This window comes from Centropristis striata, chromosome 7, assembly GCF_030273125.1.
Source record: "Centropristis striata isolate RG_2023a ecotype Rhode Island chromosome 7, C.striata_1.0, whole genome shotgun sequence".
Taxonomy (NCBI): Eukaryota; Metazoa; Chordata; class Actinopteri; order Perciformes; family Serranidae; genus Centropristis; species Centropristis striata.
In genome coordinates this window covers 41,194,498-41,216,361 of record NC_081523.1, presented here as the reverse complement: position 1 = coordinate 41,216,361, position 21,864 = coordinate 41,194,498, and the positions used below count along the sequence as shown (strand labels likewise).

General features: G+C 40.8%; 1 protein-coding gene across 1 annotated transcript in view; it reads left to right on the top strand.

The window, feature by feature from the left end:
• The first annotated feature begins 652 nt into the window (after positions 1 to 652).
• Positions 653 to 21,864, top strand: part of adamtsl2 (ADAMTS-like 2) — a 41,434-nt gene continuing 20,222 nt past the window's right edge. Inside the window, exons 1-10 of the mRNA XM_059337876.1 lie at positions 653 to 757; positions 6,232 to 6,374; positions 8,349 to 8,424; positions 8,733 to 8,835; positions 10,406 to 10,551; positions 12,438 to 12,561; positions 12,692 to 12,772; positions 13,502 to 13,677; positions 15,065 to 15,368; positions 18,114 to 18,477. Of these exons, the coding sequence (XP_059193859.1) occupies positions 653 to 757; positions 6,232 to 6,374; positions 8,349 to 8,424; positions 8,733 to 8,835; positions 10,406 to 10,551; positions 12,438 to 12,561; positions 12,692 to 12,772; positions 13,502 to 13,677; positions 15,065 to 15,368; positions 18,114 to 18,477 (1,622 nt within the window). The remainder of the gene's footprint in view (positions 758 to 6,231; positions 6,375 to 8,348; positions 8,425 to 8,732; positions 8,836 to 10,405; positions 10,552 to 12,437; positions 12,562 to 12,691; positions 12,773 to 13,501; positions 13,678 to 15,064; positions 15,369 to 18,113; positions 18,478 to 21,864) is intronic.

The window sequence follows — 21,864 nt, the reverse complement described above, 5'->3', positions numbered from 1 at the left end:
ATCAAGCGTGCTGGTATTTATTTATCTTGCAAGATTTTATTCTAGTTTTTAACAAAGAAAGTAGAGATATTTGCTCATCTCTCATGCCGGAATAACTTTATTCACAAAGGTCAGAGGTCAGGACTCAAAAATTAAATTGCAATATTGAGCTTTATATGAACAAATGTCCTTGGTATTTGGACAGAATTCAGAGGGAAAGAGCTGACACTTTTTAGAAGCAAGTGGCCAACTTAAATGTATTGTTGACTTTTTGATCCGCTGTGTGATTGAATCCATCAGCCACCATCTAAGTCATTGTTTTGGTGTGTGTGTTCTGTGATTGTCAAATTTGGAGAATTTTGGCTGGCTACCTTCCTTTGGTTCAAACTACATTCTCACCTGCAGAGAACCAAAGTCTGGTGCACTTGAAAACTAACTAAGACCCCCATTACTGGCAGACTAGAGTTCGGTTCTTTGGTCCGCACCAGAGTTTGTTCGTTTGAGCGTTCACGCCATCTTCCATGCCGGAATAACTTTATTCAAGAAGGTCAGAGGTCAGTTTGTTGCCCCAGGCTGCTGCAGCAATGATCTTGGAAACTTTTAAGTAGCTGAACAGTGTTTTTAACCACCAGATATTAAACTGTCTTTCTTCCTGTCTCTCTGATTGACCAGGATGAGGGTGTGGTCGTGGGAACAGTGTGGGGAGACAGGCTTGGTCCTGTTGGGCTTCCTGACGCTGGCCGTGTCGGTGGGGAACCTGTCCACCAGGAGTCTGCAGGTACGCCACACACAGGTCCCCACAGGGCAACACACTGAGGACTCCCACTGTTTGTGATCAGACTGAAAGACTTAAAGGTTGTTGTGTTATTGGTTCACGAACAAACATGATATGTCAGTCACCTTTGATTTGACCAAACCAGACAGACCGAGCTGCAGAAGTAGGTCCTTCAATATCACTATAAAGTGCCTTTGGTCCTCATCATGAAAATAGAGCAAAAATAATGAAACTCTGAGGTCTTATTATAAACATTAACACACATATCAGTACAATGAAAAGTCTCCTAAAATGTGTTTCCTTCATTTTATACTGTTTTTTTTCACTGGATGTGTGATTTTGGCAGCATGTCCCACACACTGCTCTGCCTACTACAGTGTGTGTCATTAGTGGTTAAATGATACTAATTCAGAAAAACAATTACATGGTTATATTGTCCGCAACAAGTTATTTGATAAAATTAGTAATTTTGATCATATATATTCTATTTTCATAATAATTTCAAACATGTTTCATGTGTTCCTGAAATGTCAGTCCACCCTGTCATTATGGGGACACTGCCCCTTTAAGAAACCCTCAGTGACACTTTTCCCGTCAATTAGTCTTTCTTTAATGGAGAATGAAACAGTGGCTAGTTGTAAAATAAGTATTTACGCTAATATTTAGTAATTTTCATCACACTATGTGTGTAGCTGACTGTTGTCAAGCTCAACATGTCCACCCTGTCACAGTGAAATATCAGGTCATATAAAAACCTTTCTGAAATCTGAAATATATTTTCTAAACGGTAAACAGTCAATTTGCTAACTGAGTCACGTTACTAACTGAACTCCATGTTAAATTAAATGCTAAAATTAGCCCAATATGTCCACCCTGCCATGACATGTACATTGTCTGCCTAAAGTTACTTTATAAAAAAAGTGTGGGAGCCTGACCAACATGCATTTCTAACAGCATAACCTCTATATACAATAAATATGAAATTAAATGGAAAATCTGAACTTTTTTTTTGGAAATGGGAAACTATAATGTATGATTTGAATTTGTCGGTTCCACACAAATGTTTACGTTGGTCTCAGTTGGTCTCAGGGAAAAATCACGGGGAGCACCACCAACTATTCCAGGAGCTTCTTCCTGATGATGATGATGATGGTTGAAGCCATACTTTGGGATGAGTCGGGGACAGTTTCCCCTCTCAACTCATCCGACTGTACAATGACGGAAAAAATGAATGACAGTGGCACTGTTACGTCCCCGATTTGTTTTCGGGATGAGATAGTAACCATTGATGTTAAACACAAGAAAACTATAACTACAATAAACTAAATACACTGAACTAAATAGATACAAATTGAACTTTATCACCGTCCCTTCAGATGGAGTAAAACATCACAACACGTCTTGTAACCGACACAAACACAGCCTAATGCTGCAGAAAGGACAACTGGCTTCATCTGCTTGGATCCCCACTCTGGTTAACCATCCCGTCCTTAAAGGAGTGTGCTCACTCACTGACAGCCTCCAGGAGGAGGTGGCAAGGGCGGTCCGTAGAAAGAGACGAAGCAAAAGAAACCACGAGAAAACACAAACTGCTCCAGTCGAAACAGCACTTATCTGCTCTGAGTTGAACTTTTTCAATTCAGGACGATCCTGCAAAAATGCGAGACGCTCAGCAACGCAAAACCAATAAAAATACACGCTTCACTGTCTTAGTTACAAAAAGCTGCCCCAAGCTTCTAAAACGTGATCTGTGCGATCGAGCCCTCAAGGATGTTTAGACGAAGAAAAGCTTGTTCATTCTATCTGAGAGAAGACAAGTTTTTGTAACCTGCAACGAAACCTTGGGCATTGTATAGAGTGGTAGAACAAAAATAATATATAAGACATAAGATACTTTATTATCAATTAAATTTTGTTGGCGACTATTAGCCCAGCAGCAACAGACACAATCAAAATCGAAACAACCAGATAGTGAATAAAAAAGATGCCAATGCAACACCAAACACGTCAATTTCTAACCATTCTGTCCTGTTCTAAAGTTTAAAGAACTTAAATATGTCTTGCCTCTGAGACAGTTCAGAAGCTCTGCTCTGATTATTTATGCAGTAAATAAGTTGTCTGGATGGTGCCGGTGGATCAGTCTACTCCAGCTCACGTGAAGTTCTTTTGTAAACTTGTGTGGACTAAATCAGTTGCAAACGTTCACAACTGTTGACATTTTCCCTCAACAACGACATGACGGATTCTGAAGAAAAGGCTCCATCACAACAACACTCAGCTCCTCAGCAGTGAAGAGCAGTGTTTATATATATATATATATATATATATATATATATATCAGAGTCACAGCGTGTGGTCAGTGTCTGTGGGATCACTTCTTCTACAGGCTGTCAATTCTTACTCAAGTTGAAAGTACCTGTACTGACATAAAGAAAATATTTTACTAGATAAATGATCCTTTAATAAAGGATATCCTCAGAGATCACATTTGATACATGAATGCACTCATTAAAGTCAACAATTAGTCAACATTTTTGGTGGATACACCTATTTGCTTTATTTTGGGTCAGTTAGATATTTTACCAGATATGGTATACCAAATTTCGCCACTAGGTGTCATATTTTACTCAGCAGCCGCTCCCGAGTGGAACATAACGAGACTGAGAGAGACCATGAATGACAATGTAGAAACTTTAGTCCACTTGGTGGCGTTGATGCACCTCTTAGTTGATTTGCTAATAGTCAAAAAACAGAAGAAGAAGAAGAAGAAGAAGAAGAAGAAGAAGGGAGTGAGACTCACCTCTTGAATCATAATATTTTCATATTGGCGTTTTGTTGAGATGAAGTCTGTAATTTGCCCACTAGGAAATATTTGGTATACCTTGTGTTTAGAATTAAAAAAAAAAAGTATGTACTTATTTTGTCATTTTATTCTGATTATTTGTTTACTTTCTCTGTCTTACCTTGGTTTTTGTAAAGCCCTCACCATGTACAATGTTGACCTCTATTCCACAAGATATCAGTGCTTTAAAAAAAAAAAAAGTGAATAAAATGTTAATCATACAAACAAATACTATACTTGAGTACAATTTTGAGGTACTTACATACCTACATTTACTCAAGTATTCCCTTGTTCTGACACTTTGTTTTCCTTTTTAATTTCGTTAAATTTCTTTACTTGGATTAGATGCTTTGCAGGGTAATTATATAGAATATAATCAACAGATCAATTGCAATGTCTTATTATTGATCAAAATAAAACACCATTGATCCAATTCACATGCACACTCACACTGATAGCATACCATAGGTTATTATGAATATGTTTATTTACTGTATTATTTTTGGGTGTTGAGTAGTGTTTTCCAAGCAGGAAGCCAAAGTTGTTGATTTTTTAAGTCGACAAAGACCATTGTTAATTCCACTTCCACAGGTCTCTCTTACTGGTACACTTCATGGAAATGTACTGGTCCTCCTCCATATAGAAGGGACATCCTGAGGCAGCTTCTGTAGTTTCTTTCACCCAAAAAATGTCAAACTTCGACAACATCCACGGGACGCTACGCTACGCTGTTGTTTATACCACCGATACCTAGACTGGGAAAGACATATTATCACCATGGTGAATGGTTTTAAACATAAAGTCAAAGACAATTCCAAGACTAAAATGGGCGATTGATTTAATCAGATTGAATTTACAGGAAAATCTGCTTCATACTGACTGAATTAATACAGAAAGACACACAAATAAGTTTTATGTGTAAGTTTAAATATAGCATACATTATTACAAATTAAACTACGTAACAGCATTTAAAGTTGTAAAAGTTAAAGTTAGCCCTATCTATCTATCTATCTATCTATCTATCTATCTATCTATCTATCTATCTATCTATCTATCTATCTATCTATCTATCTATCTATCTATCTATCTATCTATCTATCTATCTGCCTGCCTGTCTCTTTATCCTTCTATCTCTCTTTCCATCCCTCTCTCTCTCTTTACCCATCTATCTCTCCCTGTCTCTCTCTCTCTCTCTCTCTTACGCTGTCCGTCTGGTATTTCCAGTGTCTCTCGCCCATCCCAGCTGCTCTGTCTCACCTTTACAAGGAGCTCAGCTCACATTCCAGCGGTCGCTCTGATGAATCTGTCTGAGTGAAGGACGCAGCCATCGGCCTGAATTAATGCCGGGAATGTGTGAAATGCTGACCATCTTCACACGTTGGAGCCCCAGAACAAAACGCTGTGACGCTCGTTTACTGTCACTCTGCTCGCTTCTGACGCACTCGGATCCACCGTCCAATCATCTGCCTGCAGCTTCACACAGTGGATCAGAGGAGAACTTTAGTCACGTATTGGCCCGTTAACCCTTTGAGTTTTGGGCTGTTTTGTCAGTGCTCTAATCCTTTACATTCTGCATTTCATAAACCACTTAAATAATGTTTATCATGCTCTTTCTGTATCATTTTTTCAGCACAACCTCACCTATATGACCTGATCATTACTATGTTTCAACTTGACCCACTGGATTAACATTTTGAATCCCCAAAAGAACACAATCATGCTCAGTGAAGAACTTTGGAACAAATGTTGGTTAAAAATCTAACATCTAAGAGGTAAAATGAGGAGAACATCTAGTCCTAGTACCTTATCTCCTTATTTTACTTGGCTGATAATCATCAAACAAAGAGTGGCATAGAGTTTGAGGCCAGAACTTTAGAGGGAAGCTGACGGCAGGAAACGCTGCTGAAGGTTTTACAGCAGGAGGTCATGAAGAAGTCATGTGATCTGATCACGCCGGGTGACTTCAGAGGGTTTAGGCTCAGAGCAGTGTCCTTAGTCAAAAAGCATGAACTAATTTAAACTAGCAACAAGCTCCATGTCAAGATTTATTATAGTGACATAATTGAGATTCTCGACCAAATATCCCCTCAATGCAGCAGATCAAATGCAATCATAAAATGGTCATAGCCTCAGAATGCATGCTCGTTGTTATGTTCTATAGAGATATTTTTATGTCTTTATTATGCAATCAAACAGAAAAGATAGCGAGATAGCTAGATAGATAGATATATAGATTATTTATCCCAAGAGAAATTCAAGAAACAGATGAAATCACATAACAGAAATATTGAAAAGTACTCCCACTCAGAGTGTTATATGTTATTGGAATATTATTATTGAGGCATTTATGCAAGCAGCATTTTAATGTGGTCAAGGTAGGGCTAACTTTTACTTTAACAACTTTAAATGCTGTTACGTAGTTTAATTTGTAATAATGCATGCTATATTTAAACTTACACATTAGCAGAAAATGTAAATAGTGAAGTAAAGTACTTGGACTTTACGCCACTACTGCAAGGCTTTAGATTTCATCAGACTCTGGTGTTTCTCCATCATTTTTATACGTTTAATATTGTTCGTGCTACTACTGAACTACCACTGGTTGTGTGTCTTTATGTGTGTGTGTGTGTTCAGGAGGACGGCGTGGCGTCCAACAGTCTGGAGGAGGAGCTGGAGGTGACCACGTACTGGTGGGGCGAGTGGGCCAAGTGGACGGCCTGCACCCGGGCCTGTGGAGGGGGAGTGATGTCACAGGAGAGACACTGCCTCAAACAGAGGTCAGTCAGCACAACTTACTTTCACAAACCCCAGAATAATATAAAGGGAAGCACCTTATACCCTATGTGCCTTATTATGTTTAAAAAAAAAAGAAGAGGCCAGTCAGCCTGCACCAGACACTCTTTATGTCACCTTTGGGGACATTATAGAGGCTTGCATTTAATTTCCTGGAGACTCACCCTAACCCTGACCTTAACCTTAACCTCTGCCCCAAAGAACAAACAGCTGTATCCACAGTTGAGCCAAAGAAGAGATGTAGCGTTCAGTCGTGCAGCTGACTTTTGTGCTTGGTGAATGTGTTGCTCTTTAGGAAATGTTGTTTAATGAAACATCCTTTGGAAATGGTTCTAACTGGAGACCACTTCTCAGTGTCCAACTCTAGCAAACAGCTGGAGAAATGAAGTGGGGAAACACATTGGTTGGAACCCATCGGCTATATTTGATGACGATTTAGCTTTTCAAAAATGTATCTGTATTCATATTGTTACGTCCCCTCTTTAAAATGATAAGGAGGAGAGCAACACAACAACCAAAATATGTGCAGGAGTCAAAGTGAGGTGTAAGTTAAATAAGAGTGTTCAGTCAATCAATATCCTTTATTTAACCAGGTAAAAAAAACCTCATTGAGATTTAAAACCTCTTTTCCAAGAGTGACCTGGCCAAGACGGCAGCACAAAAGCAAAATGGTTTTGCCAAACACAAGACACAAATAAAATATAGTCACACACTACAAGAAGACCAAGAGTTAGATTACATGATTACACAGTGCAATCACAAGATCCAATTGAGGTTGAGTTTTATTTCACAGTGTTTCAACAAAAATGTTCAAATAAGTGTCATAAAACAGGTGAAATTAGTAAAACAAAACAAGGCCTGACTAAACTAGTATACAACAAAACAAACTCATAAAACAAAGACCTAACTAACTTATCTACAAACAATGCTTAGAAACTAATACATGGGTGGCCCCAACCAATAATCCTAGTGTGTCTAACAGCCTACGTGATGTACAATGTAGAGTACCAACTTTTGCTACTCAAACACACCAACTTAGAGAAACAATCTGACGTCATCTCTCGCCTCCAGCACCATTGCTACATCCCGAATTGCTAATCCGACTGCTAACAATGATTGACCAATGGGAGAGGAAGTCTTGGTGTGGATATCTGTTATCCAGATATCAGATAGCTACACCTGGAATCCAGATATATTGGCCGATTCCAAGATTGCACCAACAATGGTCAAGAACATTAAAAAATTCTACAGTTCTACAATTCTACAATGTCATTTAGCAGACTCTTTTATCCAAAGCGACATACAAATGAGAGTAATACAACACAAGCAAGGATGAAGTCAAGAAACATAGCAAGAGGACGAGCCGTGGGTTCAGTTTGAGTCCATCAGGACTCAAGAGCTTTACAGGTCTCTGAGCGGTCAGTGAGATACTAGTAGTCATCAGTGTAGATCAAGAGTGGAGGTGTTCAGTAAAGAGTTAAAGGTCTTCAGTCTCTTCTTAAAGATTGATGAGGACTCAGCAGATCAGATGGAGTTTGGAGGTTGGTTCCACCACCTCTAGGGTTCTACAGAGGAGAAGAGTCTGGTCTGAGACGTAGAGGCCTTCAGCCAGACATCTTTCACTGGAGGAGCGTAGTGGACCGGAGGGTTAGTGGATCTGAACAAAGGAGTTCAGATCAGAAGGAGCTGTGCCTGTTAATATTCTGTAGGCAGATTTTGATTTTGACTGGTGGAAACAGAAACTATTTATTGCAACCAAAACAAGAATATAAGCAGATATCTGAACTTGAAAGTTGAATGTTAAACAGCCTCCTGTGTTGGAAGTTGATTCATTTATTAGATTTATATATTTTGTGTGAGCTGCACTTTTCCAATTCATGCATCTCAACCTGATATATCTTTCATTGTCTTTTTTAAACATGTTGTTATTTCTCCAAATGTTTGTTTTCTGTCCAAAGAAAGAAAGTTGCAGCTGGGAAGGACAACATGACCTGCACAGGAACTGCTAAGAAATATCATCTGTGCAACACTGAAGTGAGTCACAGACTTCCAGTTCATTTCTCATCACTTTATTTCACAGCTTTATTAAAACAAACACAGTGGTCCTGACTGGCTGGCGGCGGGGCGCTGCGGTGGCGGCGGGCCGCCTCCAGGCGTGACTGTATGTAGCTGTTTGAAAGTGAAGCCGGGCGGGGCTCGGGGCCATCGTGCACGCTCAGAAAAACCATCCCTGCACAAATAAACGCTTAAAAAGAATTTATTTGTATAACATACTGTAAAACCGAGTCTTAACAAGTGTGAAACAGACCTGTTTAATGGCCTGTGCTGTCTGTGCTCTGCAGGAATGTCCTGCCACTGGGAGGAGCTTCAGAGAGGAGCAGTGCTGGTCCTTCAACTCTCAGCTTTACAATGGGAGGAACTACCAGTGGAAGCCTCTGTATCCTGGTACTAACACCATAAAACGCTTTAACAGCCTCTCTGAACCACATTAACCAGACCAGAGGTGGCTGAGGTCTCTGCTGTCTGAGCTGCTTCATCATCCTGAACACAAGCATCCTTTATATGACTGTAAACACAGCGTGTTGTTTTAAAGCGCTCTGGCTGATTAACCCTCTGAACCCCAACCAGCCAATTCAGTTTTTGCTCTTTTTGCATTTTACTCACTGTGTCCTTGTATTTCACTGCAATATATAAAATTTATGTCTGACTGGGGATTTCCACCGGGCGCGTTACAGCAGCAACACGTCAGCTTAGCGAGCCGGTCGTATACACGCAAGATAACGAGATCACGCGATAATCCTGACCATACGGGAGACCGCAAGATCCCGTGATAAACTCTAAACTCTATTTATACAGTCTATGGATAAACTGTGTGTATAAAGTAAACAACAACAACAAAAACCAACTTACTTTGCTTCTCTGAGGTGAAAGATCTGTTGATCTGACCATCTATCCTTATAAAAACAATATGTTATGTCATAAATGATTGTATGATGTTCCACTTCAACAATCAGTCTCTTGTCGTCCGTGTCGCCGATCCTCTGAGACCCTTTGATTGATTGATTGATTGATTGATTGATTGATTGATTGATTGATTGGTTGCTGATCTGGTGCCCCGGTCATAACATAATGTTGATGTGAAGTAGTTTTAGGCTGCATGAACTGCGTATTGTGTTTTATTTTGAAAGGGGCGGAAGTGTTTTACGCTGATTCTGAGTCGGACTTCCTGTCTGGTGATCTGCTCTGTTGAGATTCACGCGATTTGGCAGCGGAGAAACAGAAGTCCTACCTAATGCTCGCGTAGAGACGCTGCAGTAACGTTACGCAGCGCGCCCGGTGGAAATGCTCTCATTGATTAGAGTGTTACCTATTTGCAACGTCATACACGACGCTGACGTTACGCTGCAGTAACGCGCCCGGTGGAAATCAGGCTTGATACTTTAATATGATGGTAAATGTTTGGTAACTTTTGCTGCCAGACTTTTAACCATTTTTAATTTAATTCTTTTTTTTTTACATTAAATTTAAAGTTTTACTGGAAGAAAAGAAAGTTACACTCAGCAATATGATCTTTATTTTTATTATATTGGATTTCAATTTTACATAAAAGTCACTTCAATTTAACATTCAAGATGAAGATGAAGATTCATGATAAAGCAACTAAATAATACTGTAAAAATATTAATTTACAGACTTCAACTTTCATTTTATGGTTAATATTTGTAATAAAAGCAATTTCCTCTTTGTTATAAAATGCCATTTGCACTATATGTAGAAAAGACAAGAAAACCCCTATCGTAAAATAAACTAATAGACAGCCGCCGCGGCTCGTCACCCACCAAAAACATCCTGCTTTGAATGGCGAAAAAAATCCCCTTTGTGTTGTTTCAACTTTGGTTTGCTTCTACAATCCGGTAATATGGCTCCATTAACGCAGCAAATGTGGAGAATGCAATAAGGTAATCAGGAACATGTCTGTGTGGTTGATGATAAGACGGGTGGTGTTTCTCCCCAGATGACTACGTCCACATCTCCAGTAACCCGTGTGACCTGCACTGCACCACCACCGACGGCCAGCGCCAGCTGATGGTGATGGCGCGAGACGGCACGTCCTGCAAGTACAGCAGCTACCGCGGCGTCTGCGTGGACGGTAAGTGTGAGGTGAGTCCAGCTTCTTCTTTACTTCATACTGCAAAACACTGTCATGCTGCTTTTAAAGTTTTCAGCAACATATCCAGCCTGTGTCAAGAAACAAGAATGTTTTTTTGTGAATTTTGATACATTTTCTAACCCACAAAATTCTTCTATTGACATCACAGCATTTAGCTAAGTTTGTGATCCGTAGTCTCTCCTGTCCTGCCTGTTGATGCATTTTCTGTCAGATACGTCCTTTATTTATTATTCATCACTCCTGTCAACCTCCATCAAAACTATTTTTAAGCCTGGAGGGGATCATGCATGTTGTCTGTCCACTGATAATCTGGACTCATCAGCACAATATTTTTAATGCACAGTCATGACCGTATGTTCAATGACCTCTCGTGGTTTAGGTGATTCACAGTTCTTGAAAAAAACTCTTTGATTGATCGGCTAATAACAAGACTAAACTCCCTCCCTGAACATCTACGTCAACCCCAGTCTGTGGACACCTTTAAAAAAGGGCTTAAAACTTTTTTGTTCAGGGAGGCATTTTTAGGTTGTCCCTAGATGTTTTTATTATTGTCTCTGCACCTTAATCTCTCAATAATGTACTTTATTACCTGTGTCTTTTTTATCTGCTGCTGATTTTAATGAGTTTTCTCTTAGCTTTTTTGTTTGTTTGTTTCTGGTTTCTGTAGCACTTTGAGATTTCTGTATGAAAAGTGCTTTACAAATAAAATGTATTATCATTATTATTATTATTATTATTATTATTATTATTATTATTATCTCATCAGCTTCTACCTCATCATCAGCTCGGCTTATAACAAGACTTAACTTGTCTGTTGCCACTTTTGGGCCTTTGACGTGCCTAAATAACTGACAACCGTAGAAAAGTTAAGCCTGATTTTGAACCAGAGAATCTTCTGATTTATGCTGTATCCACATTCTGATACTAAAGTGAGGCAGGGTATGAATAAACCCTTTTATTCTAAATACATTTTTTTTTACCTTTGCCACCTTCATGACTGTAAGGAAGCCTGGAGGGACAACTGAGTAAGAGTCAGCTGGTTACTATCACTGATACATATTGTAGTTTTTTTAACCCTTTGGGATCCCTTTAATTTACTACCCTTTAAGGCCATTCGGGAACAAAATGTCCACTTCCAAAATAAAATGCTTAAAAAACTTATATACACATATTGTTTTCTACTTTTTTCTGCATAAACCCCCAAACAACTTTCACCCTGCTCAGAACCACCAAATGTTTAAACATTTTTGGCATTTTAACCCTTTAAATGCCAGCTTTATTACACAATGTCACCAATGTTTTTTATGGGGGGAAAAAAACACAAAAAAATTGTTATTTTCCATATAATAAATCATTTCTGGCTGGGGTATTGGTTTTTATCACAGCCTTGGATGTGTCAAAGATTTAGAACAAAATTGATTCTGTTGCATTTTTTGTGTTTGTGTAGTGTCAGGTTTAAAATATACTACCCTTTAAGGCCATTAAAGGCAAAAATTTCCTTTTCCCCCCAAAAAATGCAATAAAAGCTTTACAGATTATTATTTATTTCTACTTTTTTCTGCATAAACCTCTTAAACAACTTCAGAACTACCAAATGTTTAAACATTTTTGGCATTTTAACCCTTTAAATGCCAGCTTTATTATACTATGTCACTGATGTTTTTTTTATGAAAAAAAGAAAAATGTAGCTATTTTCCATATAATACATTATTTTCGGTGGGGGCATTGGTTTTGATTACAGCCTTGGATACGTTAAAGATTAAGAACAAAATTGATTTTATTGCATTTTTACTTTTTTTATCGTGTCAGATTTAAAATTGACTACTCTTTGAAACTCTCTCTCGTCTCTACTTCTGCTTCGTGTTCTGCTGCTCAGCCGATCGGATGTGACGGAGTTCTGTTTTCCTCCAACGCGCTGGATAAATGTGGCGTCTGTCAGGGCGACGGCAGCAGCTGCAGCAGAGTCACAGGAAACTTCCGCCGCGGGGCCTCGACTCTGGGTGAGATCATTTACCTTCAACCTGTGGGACATTCTCCCAAACATTTAGTGAGACGTGCTGAAAGTCATCAGGATCGGTCAGAATAACGGCTTGTGGCGACGCTGATTTCTTCCTATTTCCTGTCACAAAGGTTACTCTTTCATCACTCAAATCCCTGAAGGATCATGGGACATCCAGATCATTGAGAGGAAGAAGTCGGCCGATGTTCTAGGTAGGTAATTCTCCTCTTCCTGCTCCTCAAACACAAATATAATGTTTTATATTTCTTCCTTAAATTCACACACAAAAGACAAATGTGCAACAATTAATTGTCTTCCAAATATTTAAACTTAATGCCCTCCTCAAATTTACTACCCTCTCGAGACCTTATTTTGCATAAATCTCTTAAACATTTTCAGACTTGTGCAAAACTACCAAACATTAAATCATTTTCAGAATTTTAACCCGTTATATGCAGGTTTATATATTTGAATTATTCCATAATTTCTTTTTTTTTTTTAAAAACACTAAAAAAGGATTATTTTCCAAATAATAAATAGTACGGGGCTGGGGCTTTGGTGGTAATTAGAGTCTTGGAGATGTCAAAGATTAGCAACAAATTGATTTGATTGCTTTGGTATTTTTTATGCAATGCCAGATACAGAAAATATTGATGTATGGTAACTTAATCACAGTTTTTGTCCACGAAGGTCACAAGAGGGTAGTAAATGCACCAATGGAGTATAAAAGACATGTTAGAGTAAAATAAATTGGATTTCAAAAATTTCACTAAAAGGAAAAGAAAAATCATGCCTCAATCTGTAACACAGCCAAAATGATCAACGAATGAAAAAAAAGAAAAGAAAAATGGACCCAAGGGTGAATGAAAGTGTCTCATTTTGAGGCGCCGGAGATATTAGAGTCGCTGTTTTCAGTGTTTACGCTCCGTCTTGTTCTCCAGCTGTGACCGACCAGGCCGGGAACTTCTTCTTTAACGGAGCCTACAAGGTGGACAGTCCCCAGAACTTCCACGCAGCAGGCGCCGTCTTCAAGTACCGCCGGCCCATGGACGTGTACGAGACCGGGATCGAGTACATCGTGGTCAAAGGCCCCATCGACCAGGCCATCAACATTCTGGTACATCAAACTCCTTCATTTAACTCTTCCTTCACTTTGACACCTGCTGCTTCTTCATCATGGAGCTAACTGTTTGTTTCCTGTTGCTATCTGATAAAAGAAGAATCCCAAAAAGCTATTTCAAAGCTATCAAAACTCTCAAAACCCGTCATCACTTCCCAATTTTGTATCGTAAACCTTCCGTAGGTTTCTTGAAAGGTGCTATATAAATGTATTATTATTATTATTAATAATAATAAAATGTCTTAACTGTTGGTGGTTCTAAAGGCAGCAGAGATTTTTTTTTCAAACTATTTAAAGTGATTTTATTTTCTGCCTTTGTCCTTGAAGTTATTTTACAGATAATGTCTTAAAAAATATGGATTATAAAAAGTAAATAACTGTATTTAAAAATATATATCCATAGAATAAAAGTTTTCTCTTTTACTTTAAGGCAGTTTTCTGTTTTTTATCCATTAAAATTATAAATCTAATGTAAAAAAAAAAAAAGTTATAAAAAAAAACCATCATATTAATTTTATGCACAGCAATATGCTGTGTATTTTATTGTAATTTTATTTTACAGGAAAAAGTCGCTTCAATTTAACATTCAAGACAATTAAGGAATTAAATAATATTGTAAAAAAAAAAAAATCTATAATGTGCCATTATATTAATTTACAGCTTTTTCAAATTTTGCGGTTAATATTTGTAATAAAAGTAATGTCCTTGTTTTTAATGGCACTTGTACTTAATGTAGAATAAAAACCCTTTAAAATAATAACACATTGTAAAGTCTAAATGTCTTCAGATGAAGATGGAAAGTAAAAATGGTTAATTATGGAGTTAGAATGAAGTGAGAGACTACTGTAGGAGTTCTGGAGTTGCATTGTGGGTAATGTAGGCTCCAGGTTTTAACAAGAAAGCTGAATGCATTCAAAAAGAGCACATCTCTGGTCCTGCTGGAGTTCTCTTCAAAGGCCAGCAGATGATGCAAAAAGTCCTTTTGTTGCTACTGTTGGAACTCCAGCTTGTTTACTGGAGGTTTTATCTAATATCTGACCCCTGTAATGTCTAACCCTCCAAGTTACACGTCCATTTTTTGAACTGCACGAAGTACCTCCTCATTACAGCGTTATATATTCATAACACAGGGAGGTTTGTGGTTTTTGCTTTTGCATTCCTTGTCAACTCATTGTGGAAGAATTTGAGCTTCAGGCAACAGTTGTTAATGCTTGAAATTATGTAATAAAGGTCACTCTGATTAAGACTGCTGACTCAGGAGGCAGTTTTTACTGCAGCAAGAAAAACACAGAGTTTTCTGGCAACATGATGCACATTATGGTCAGGTTTGAGGCGATAGTGTTTTCTAGACTCTGGTTTGATCCACTCTCCTCTCGTCACTCAGGTGTGGAACCAGAACGGCCGCACGCCGTACATCACCTACGAATACACCGTCCTCCGAGACTCGCTGCCACCGGTCCCGCCTCCCCCGGTCTACACCGGGTCTGAAACCTCTGCCGGAGAGGTTTCTGTTGAAGTGGGGGGTCTGCTGGCCCCCAACAGCAGCATTTACGACCAGGCGGCCCCCGACAGCCAGCAGGAGCCCGGAGGAGCCGACGGCCAGAAGGGCCAAGAGACCAACGAGGTGTACGAGGAGACGGCGGCCATCGACTGCGACCAGGACGGAGCGCCTGCCCTAAAATTTACAGGTGAGCCGTTGGAGTCCAGTGTTCCAGTGTCCAGGATCGACATCATCTATTTCCTGTTTAAACTGTCTTTTAGAGCCTCACCAGGAACTGTTTGGCCCTAACCTTAGAGAAGTGCTGACAGAGCACAAATTCAACCAAACTGCAGCTTTGTGAACCTTACAATTATGTTTAATGACATGTGCGATATTTTTTAGAAACTGTGGGTCTTTTTTTGTGGTACTGACAGATGACCTGGTCTGCCTAGGTTCTCTGTTTAGGTTGGAGATCTTGTTGAGATATCATCAATGGCGCCAAACAAACAAACAAACTGGGGGCAAACAAAACCAGGACTTTCACCCAGGAGACGTAAAAAAAAAGACACAAAATGATCAGGAAAAGGGGGGTGGTCGGTAGCGTAGTGGGTTACGCAGGCGCCCCATGTGTAGAGGCTACAGTCCTCGCTGCAGCTGGCCCCGGTTCGAGTCCCGCATCGGACGGCCGTTTACTGCATGTCATTCCCCTCTCTCTGCCCCCTGCTTCCTATCTCTCTTCAGCTGTCCTGTCCATTAAAGGCATGAAAAAGCCCAAAAAAATACATTTATAAAATGATCAGGAAAAGATGTAAAATTACAAAAAAAAAGACCCAATGAGTTACATTACAACCAAAAGAAGACACAAAGTTACCAAAAAAAGACACAAAATTATCAAAAAAAAGATACAAAATGGTCAGGAAAATATGTAAAATTACCAACAAAAAACCCCCTAATAAGGCCCAATATAACCAAAAGAAGAATGTTACCAAAAAAAATAATGGATTAAGTTTTGGCTATTTGACTAATTGATTAAAGTGCTAATTAAAGTGCTAATCATTTCAGCTGTACTTGTATAAACTGCTGAGTAGATTTATTTCCAACTTTGCAACCAAAGCTGTAAAATAATCATGGCAAAGACAGAAAGTACAATAAGAAAAGAATCAAGTAAAGTACCTCAGATTTGTATGTGTACTTAGTTACATTCTACCACTGGTAAAAGGTCCAAATCCTTCCACGTTAAGAGTTTTTTGATTTACCCAAACCCTAAACTCCACCCTCTAAACCCTAAACCCCACCCTCTAAACCCTAAACCACACCCCCTAAACCCCACCCTCTAAACCCTAAACCACACCCCCTAAAGCTTAAACCCTAAACCCCACCATGATTTTATATGGTCTTGCCTGTGCCCTCCACAGCACTCTTTAAGAGTGCTACGTTTTAACCCTTATCTAAGCCCTAAACCCTAACCCTAAGCCCTAAACCTAAGCCCTAACCCTAAACCCTAACCCTAAGCCCTAACCCTAAACCCTAACCCTAAACCCTAACCCTAAGCCCTAAACCTAAACCCTAAGCCCTAACAATAACAATATTGTCTCTGCTGGGCTCTCAGAGAAAGGAATAGAGAGATGGAGAGTACGAGTGAAAGGAAAAAGTAACTTAAAGAAAATGGAGAAAAAATCTGAAGCTGGTTCAGTGGCCTTTTGGCAGATTAGATGAAATAGGTCAGATTTTTCACCCGACCATCAATCTGCTCTATCTCGCTCTTTTCTTCTATGTGTGTGTGTGTGTGTGTGTGTGTGTGTGTGTGTGTGTGTGTGTGTGAGATGGCCCTTCGTAGCGCTGCATTATTAATGCTACAGACACATAAAGAGGATCAGCGGCAGATGAAAAATTCAGAGTTTCGTGGTGTTTTTTTTTCTTCCCCCCTTTTATAAATGGCTGCACCACAAACACGATGGGTAATGGCCTTCCTGCGGGCTCTCAGCTCGCTCAGCCATTACACCAGCGCTCCGGGCCGGAGACGAGATGGAGAGGTGGCTGAGAGGCTCACTGTACTCTCTACACAGTGATGTCATACCACAGAGCCCTGAGCGCTCGCCTTCCCTTTCTGTTTTATGTCTCCTCCAGTTTCTTTCATTCATTCAGTGTTTTATTTAGAAATGTCCTGCAAATATTGCAATTGTTAATGATCTCAACAGTACACAAGCCTGTTCATAAGCCTATTAACAAGATGAAATTAGTATCTTTCTGTACGATTACCTGTTTGTTAGGTCCATGCTGGACTGCATGATATTGAGAGATGTTTCTGATTTTTTATCCTGCCGGTTTAAACCTAATGGCTCATTTACACTGCATGGTTGACTCAACTTTACTCGACTCGTTTTTGGCACCAGGTGTTTTAGCTGAATGGTCACAGCAACACCGCTCCATCACATTAGGAAACGTGACAGGATCCCAAGATCGTAATTGTCGATTGTGTCTGAAAAGCCAGTTGTTCAACCAATCAGCATCTTATGAGGAGCTAAAGACCAATTATGTGTGTACTAACACTGACAACACATGTTGGTTGCCATGATGGAATCTTTTTAAAATCGATGTTGGATTGGATTGCATTCTATTTTACAGCTATAAAGTGGTACCTTGGTTTATGTGGAAATATAGAATATTAGTGTCAGAGTTACATTTCTTGATGTTGTGGTGTGTTCGAACACTGAAACACAGGAAGCAGAGAGCGATGGAGAGCTCAGAGAAGTCGAGGTTTCATGTCATACTTTGATTCACAGGTGATCTTCATTTCATTAACACAGAAAACAAATCTATGGACCAGAAAAAAAAGTCTCCCAATCTGAGCTGAATATGTAAAGTGCAATATGACCGAAAGTTTCATCACAGATTGTAAAATATAACTTATATAGCTATAGAAAAGCTGAATCTTCCCTCTTTGATTCACCAGAAGGAAACAGCAGCCAAGCAGGCAGCACTGCTAACCCCGCCCCTGCTGGCGGGGCCCTGGATCCAGGACCAGACTCCCCAAACCTCATCTGGCGGGTCCTGCTGGACGACCGGGTCGGCGCCGACGAGCTGCTCATCAACATCTCCACCAATCAGCTGCTGACGGAGGGAGACAGTTTGTTCTCGTCAGAGGTGGGACCAGCCGAGTTGGACCTGAGCAGCCTGGAGGAGGACGGGCTGTTTGGATCCAATGAGACCATGGAGTTCACCCTGGGGCGCAAACGCAACGACAGCGGGGACGGGCCCTTCCAGAACAAAACTGTGCAGAGTGGTGCGAGGACCTCCAGCCGCTTAAACAGAACCAGGTAATCCAACAGACCATAGTATTTAAAAACAGAACCAGGTAATCTAACAGACCGTAGTATTTAAAATCAGAACCAGGTAATCCAACAGACCATAGTATTTAAAAACAGAACCAGGTAATCCAACAGACCGTAGTATTTAAAAACAGAACCAGGTAATCCAACAGACCATAGTATTTAAAAACAGAACCAGGTAATCCAACAGACCGTAGTATTTAAAAACAGAACCAGGTAATCCAACAGACCGTAGTATTTAAAAACAGAACCAGGTAATCCAACAGACCATAGTATTTAAAAACAGAACCAGGTAATCCAACAGACCATAGTATTTAAAAACAGAACCAGGTAATCCAACAGACCGTAGTATTTAAAAACAGAACCAGGTAACAGACCATAGTATTTAAAAACAGAACCAGGTAATCCAACAGACCATAGTATTTAAAAACAGAACCAGGTAATCCAACAGACCATAGTATTTAAAAACAGAACCAGGTAATCCAACAGACCATAGTATTTAAAAACAGAACCAGGTAATCCAACAGACCATAGTATTTAAAAACAGAACCAGGTAACAGACCATAGTATTTAAAAACAGAACCAGGTAATCCAGCAGACCATAGTATTTAAAAACAGAACCAGGTAATCCAACAGACCATAGTATTTAAAAACAGAACCAGGTAACAGACCGTAGTATTTAAAAACAGAACCAGGTAATCCAACAGATCATAGTATTTCCTGTTTGTCTTTAGGCTGGATTAAACTGGACCGAAGAGGCTCAGGTTTTGGTCACACTCAGCCTGAATGACCGCCCTAAATCCTCCCGTTTATCATCTGTTTTACACTAAATTGGACCATAACTTACAAAACAAACATCATGCTGAAGAAGACTTTAACCCAACAATTGAGACCATAAACTCAATATGAGTCATTTTCCTGTTGATTTACATACAAACTGATTTATTTTTGCAGCCAGTGGAGTCGCCCCCTGCTGGACGTTACAGAGAATGCAGGTTTAAGGCTCTGCCACATAGGCTTCAGTTTTCAGGCAGACAGGTATACATACAGGCAGTCAGACAGACAGGTATACATACAGGCAGTCAGACAGACAGGCAGTCAGACAGACAGGTGGATATACAGGGAGTCAGACAGACAGGTGGATACACAGGCAGTCAGACAGACAGGTGGACACACAGGCAGTCAGACAGACAGGTGGACATACAGGCAGTCAGACAGACAGGTGAATACACAGGTAGACAGAGAGGGAGGTACACAGGCAGTCAGACAGACAGGCGGACATACAGGCAGTCAGATATACGGGGAGTTGGTAGATACACAGGCTGTAAGACAGACGGATAGCTATACAGGCAGTCAAACAGGCAGGCAGATATACAGGCAGTCAGACGGACAGGTGGACATACAGGCAGTCAGTCAGACAGACAGGCAGACAGACACACAGGCAGTCAGACAGGCAGGTGGACATACAGGCAGTCAGACAGACAGGCAGGCAGATATACAGGCAGTCAGACGGACAGGTGGACATACAGGCAGTCAGACAGGCAGGTGGACACACAGACATGTAGATATACAGGCAGTCAGACAGACAGGCAGACAGACAGGTGGACCTGGCAGGTTTTCCATCCATCACATTAATAATTCATGTTGCTTCGCTGCTCTGAGTCCAAACAAGCTTCAGCAGCTATAAACCAGAGGAGGACACGCCCTCTCCTCTGAGAGACAGGAGGAGAGGAAAGGAGCAGAGCAGAGGAGCACAGAGGGAGGAGAGGGGGAGAGGGAGGAGAGGGGGGAGAGGAGGAGAGGAGGAGAGGGAGGAGAGGAGGAGAGGGAGGAGAGGAGTAGAGGAGGAGAGGCAGGAGAGGAGGAGAGGGGGAGAGGAGGAGAGGGGGGGAGAGGGAGGAGAGGAGGAGAGGGAGGAGAGGAGGAGAGGGGGAGAGGGAGGAGAGGAGGAGAGGAGGAGAGGGAGGAGAGGGGGGGAGAGGGAGGAGAGGAGGAGAGGAGCACAGAGGGAGGAGAGGGGGGAGAGGGGGACAGGGAGGAGAGGAGGAGAGGGAGGAGAGGAGGAGAGGAGGAGAGGGAGGAGAGGAGGAGAGGGAGGAGAGGGGGAGAGGGAGGAGAGGGGGAAGAGGGGGAGAGGGAGGAGAGGAGGAGAGGGAGGAGAGGGGGAGAGGAGAGGAGCACAGAGGGAAGAGAGGGAGGAGAGGAGGAGAGGGAGGAGAGGAGGAGAGGAGGAGAGGGAGGAGAGGAGGAGAGGAGGAGAGGGAGGAGAGGAGGAGAGGGGGGAGAGGGAGGAGAGGGGGAGAGGGAGGAGAGGAGGAGAGGGGGGAGAGGAGGAGAGGAGGAGAGGGAGGAGAGGAGGAGAGGAGGAGAGGGAGGAGAGGGAAGAGAGGGAGGAGAGGGAGGAGAGGAGGAGAGGGAGGAGAGGGGGAGAGGGAGGAGAGGGGGGAGAGGGGGAGAGGGAGGAGAGGAGGAGAGGAGGAGAGGGAGGAAAGGGGGGAGAGGGAGGAGAGGAGGAGAGGGGGGAGAGGAGGAGACAGGCACAGTTAGAAACAAATAATTCAAGGTATTTGCATGAAGAGTGAAGAATATGATGCACGGGGGAAGAGTGCTGTCAGACTGAGGTCGTCTCTGGGGAGAGAATAATGTGAGGAATCAGTCTGGCTCACATGGAGCGATGCCGGAGAGAATAACTCAAAATGATGTTCAAATAAACGTCTGGCGGCTGGCGGAGGAGGAGGAGGAGGAGGAGGAGGAGGAGGAGGAGGAGGAGGAGGGAGGACCGGTGTTATGACAGAAGAATGTGCACACGACTTTTATGTGAAGTGATGAAAAAACAAAGCTGGGACTGTGAATCAGCTGTCACTCTGAGCTCAGCCTCTCAGTCTGAGGACACCAGATATTTTCATTCACTGATCTCTGTTTCCAACGTTGAAACAAACAATAAAAATAATGCTAATAATAAAAAAATATAAAATAAAATAAAAACAAGAATAACAATACATTTTTATGCAGACATTTAAAAAAAATCACAATAAAAAAATTAATAAAGCCCAAATAAATATTTAATGTCCAAAAATAAGTTGAACGAAATAGACACCACTTGTCAAGTCCTACCACTTTGTTTTTCTGTTTTCTTCAATAAAATATTTACCAATGATATTCCATAACCTTTAACCTTTAAGAAATACACATACACACATATTAAAATATTTAAAACTAAACAATAAAAAACAAAATGAAAATGGTAAATATACTTTTTGAACTCTTCCACTGAACTTCCACTCACTTTTTCATGCACATTTCTACAAAAATATGAAATAAGATCCTGATATGTGTGTGTGTGTGTGTGTGTGTGTGTGTGTGTGTGTGTGTGTG